The following is a 3,883-nucleotide window of genomic DNA, read 5'->3' as shown; positions in this document are numbered from 1 at the left end:
GTAGTGATGAAATATTCATTTAATATGAAAGTGATGATATGGTTGTTGATGAAAATGATGAACAATCGGTTCAGGGTAACAAAGTCATGTGCTTTGTCTACTTCACGATATATGAAATGATGCTTGTTGCACTCACTCCAAACTACCACATTGCTCTAGTGTCATGGACACTACTTGTTATTTGTTGCAACGAAGATCCAATTGACTTGTAATACAAACTTATGGTTAGTTTTGATAGTTTTTAAAACTTATGGGTATAAATTATATTTTTCTAAAAAAGTGAAATATGTTTCCCAAATACTATGGCTAAACACATGGTGAAATTTCACCCAAATTTTCACCAAAATAATATTTGCCAAGAATATTTGGAAATCTATGGTCAAACGCTAGCTTACTCTTTCATTCTTAATAAAAGATTTTAGGTTTAAATCTTTAAAATGGAATAGTCTTTCATAGAAATAGCTTTACACTATCCTCCAAATATCAGACATGAATCAGATTCCAAAGTGAATATCAGACAAACAATAAAAATCAAAGTAAAAAGTCTAAGTAACTAATCCAAATACATCTTGTAATTGTTTTCACAACCCTGACCCCTACCCAAAAAAAATTCCTTTTCCCTTCTCTTTTGTGTTTATTTTCTTCACTTCTGTTTGTTTTCAGACATACCATAGATTCTAATATGGAAAATTTGCTATATTCAGCTGCAATCAATTATGTTTGTGGTGGAAGCATATTCCTTTTCCTACAAAAAAGCAAATGGAAGTGTATTCCTTGTTATCCTTTTTCTCTTTTTTAAAATCGTTATGTTTGTTCGTTAAAAAATAATATGTGCATATCTTCTCAATTAGTTGTTACCACCCACCCCCTCCCTCCCCAAAAACACTAATGTATGATATCATTTAATTGGACACTAATTTTTTTTTAATAATGATCATTTAAGAGACGCAAATCACTTCAAATTTTATTCTATCACACTCACTTTTTCGTAATTTATCGATATTATGTCTACCTTTTTTATTTTGATACTTTGATTTGATAGAAAAGGAATACAAATTAAAATTGAAATAAATGAATGAACTAAAGTTTATAGAAATTTGCTATATTAAAGTTGTATGTAATAATGATTATGTTCTTTTTAGAGAAAGGCAAATTGGATTCGGGTCAAGCAAGTTGCATAAGGTAATTGGCGTAAAATTGGAAACAAAATCATCAATTTTAAGATTACTTTTCTTTTCCATGTCTCGTTTTATAATTTACTTCTTTCTTTTCCTTCTCAAGTAAGCAAAAAGAAGTACTATGATTCGACCTTTTTATTTATTTTTATATATAAAAAATATGTAATAGGATATACTCTACCTCTAAGTAGAAGAAACACGTTATTAAAAATTGCGATGAAATCGATAAAATCTCTTTCAATTTTAATTAAAAAATTAAGATTCAAATTTTCAAAAAGGAAAAAAATACTACAAGAAACATTTTGAATAAGCCTTATAGTCTATAGAACATGAGTATTAAAACACCAATGGAGAAAAAAGGAAACAAATAATTTTCGGCAACCCATTGATTAAGTACTTAACGATGGAAATTGATCTTATAGTCGTAAAAATACATTATGTCCTTAATTTTAGAAAGGAAATATGACTCTTTCCCTCCTCCTTTTTGAAAAACAAAACAAAATTAAAGAAAACTAATGAAATATTGAGATCGGATCAATATATGAAATTAATTTGATATGATAATAATATAATTTTAAGATAGTCTATCAAAAATAGTTTTTTAAAGATAATTATAACATCTGCGTACACATTACTTTTCATCTTACTTACCATTTATTAAATTAAAATTGCCATTAAAATTTTAATACCGTACAACGTCAAACCCCTAATTACAATACATTTACAAGTACAAAAACGTGTGGAACAAGAAGGGGAAAAAAAGTCATTATGGCTAATTCGTGAAGAGTGAACCGAAGATTAAGTCTAAGTTTAATGACATCACATATTTACATTGCCACGTTATTTCACATTAGGATCTTTTTATAATGAATATTTTCCTATTTACAGATTGGCCTTCCACGTCGGTGGTCCACATGTGCTGAATTCTTATTCGTTAAAAACTTTTAAAATAAAGGTAAGAAAATTTCCCAATATTTCTTAAATATTGACATTTGATAATTGGATAAAGAATAAGATGTAAAATGAGATTTATTTCCATACATACAAGAGGTAACGCCTAGCTGGAAAACTATTAATATACGGCCTAAATTTAATTGCCAGCACAATCACTGACGTGGATTCTCCAAACCCTCACTCAATCATTGAGAGTTTTTCTTTTTAGACTCCCACTCCTCCCTTATTTCTCACTCTTCAGAAAAAGAAAAAAAGAAGATTATATACTTTTTGTCAGTTTCTATCAATTTATGCATTTTTGTACAAATTGATTCTGTGTGAATAAGCAAATTCTTCGTTATCGAATTAGAATTTTCAGAGACTGATTGAAAAGTTTTTTGAGTTTTGTGATGTCTTTCATGGATACTTTTTTTGTTCCCGAAGAAACAAAGGACGAAGAAGGCGAGTGGGAGAAAGAAAGATAATTAGAAAAAAAATACGATTTCTGCTTCTACTAATCTTCTTCTTCTCCGAGAAAAGTAGAAGTAGAGCGAATCAGATCATTACTAAAAAAACTTTGTAGTTTTGTATTTTCATATATATATTTATCTCTGTTTCGATCTCTGCTTTGCAGGTAATTTTTTTTATTTTTCTATTTTTGTTTTGTAATTCTTATCATTGAGAAGATATTGACGTTTTTGTGTGTGTGTGTTTTCAGTTTGACGATAAACGATGTCGACGACGGTAATCAGTGAGTCGGCGGTAGTGATGAACGCTGCGGAGGCCGGAAAACTTGCGGCACAGACAATCGAGGTGGATTTCGCGAAATGCGATTGTTGTGGATTGACGGAGGAGTGTACTCTGGCTTACATAGAGACGATCCGCGAGCGGTATCAGGGGAAATGGATATGCGGACTGTGTGCGGAAGCAGTGAAGGATGAGATGATGCGGTGTGAGAGGTTGATCAACACGGAAGAAGCCTTAACTCGTCATCTCAATTTCTGTAAGAAGTTCAGTTCTTCTACTCCTCCTCCAGATCCGACTGTTCACTTGATCGCTGCCATGAGGCAGCTTCTGCGAAGGAGCTTGGAATCTCCTAAATCGCTCAGGTCGATGCCCTGTAGTCCGACGAGGAACAGTAGTGAGATGCAGACTAACGTTTTAGTTCGAGCTGAAAGTTGTATTCCTACACTTTCTTTGGTGGTTGATTCTGCTGCTTATCATGCCATGGAAATGGATCCCGATTCCGAATGAAGGTGATCACTTTAGGTTTAATTTCAACCCTCAAATCCCCGCCATGGAAAAAAAGAAATAAATTAAGTAGAAAAAACAACTCTAATAATGCTTAATTTCCCTCAAAAATGTAAACACAATAGAACTGGAATCGTTTGGCGATGGATTGTGATGAAATGGAATGGAATGAAAATCATGTTCATGTGATTAGCGTGTGAATTCTGTGTGCTCAACTGATTTTACAATTTTGATTAGCTCCACTCTTTATATGCATCTGTAAATATATATTAGAAACTCATGTTTTGATTGAAATGCTTCTATTATGATTCTCTTCGTGTTTTTGTACAATTTATGACTTCCATTTTCATAATTCTTTCTCGTTGTATTTCAGATATCAGATGGTTAAAAGTGAAAAATAAATCTTGAAAATAATGTATAGGGGAGCTATAGTGAGTTGAAAAGTTCACGTGGATGAAGTAGGAACAGTTATGTTACTGTAAGTGTTTCAAATTTAGCTGAAAAAATTGTGATGAGTTTCT

The 3,883-nt window shown here is 31.8% G+C and overlaps 1 protein-coding gene across 1 annotated transcript; it reads left to right on the top strand.

The window, feature by feature from the left end:
- The first annotated feature begins 2,271 nt into the window (after positions 1-2,271).
- LOC102598690 (uncharacterized) lies at positions 2,272-3,673 on the top strand. The gene is made up of 2 exons (XM_006342864.2): positions 2,272-2,745; positions 2,830-3,673. Exon 2 carries the CDS (start codon positions 2,844-2,846, stop codon positions 3,363-3,365), a length of 522 nt encoding a protein of 173 aa, XP_006342926.1. The 5' UTR covers positions 2,272-2,745; positions 2,830-2,843; the 3' UTR covers positions 3,366-3,673.
- Positions 3,674-3,883: the final 210 nt, after the last annotated feature.

The sequence above is a fragment of the Solanum tuberosum genome, unplaced genomic scaffold, assembly GCF_000226075.1.
Source record: "Solanum tuberosum cultivar DM 1-3 516 R44 unplaced genomic scaffold, SolTub_3.0 scf00040, whole genome shotgun sequence".
NCBI classification, from domain to species: domain Eukaryota; kingdom Viridiplantae; phylum Streptophyta; class Magnoliopsida; order Solanales; family Solanaceae; genus Solanum; species Solanum tuberosum.
This window is presented reverse-complemented; position numbering and strand designations above follow the sequence as displayed.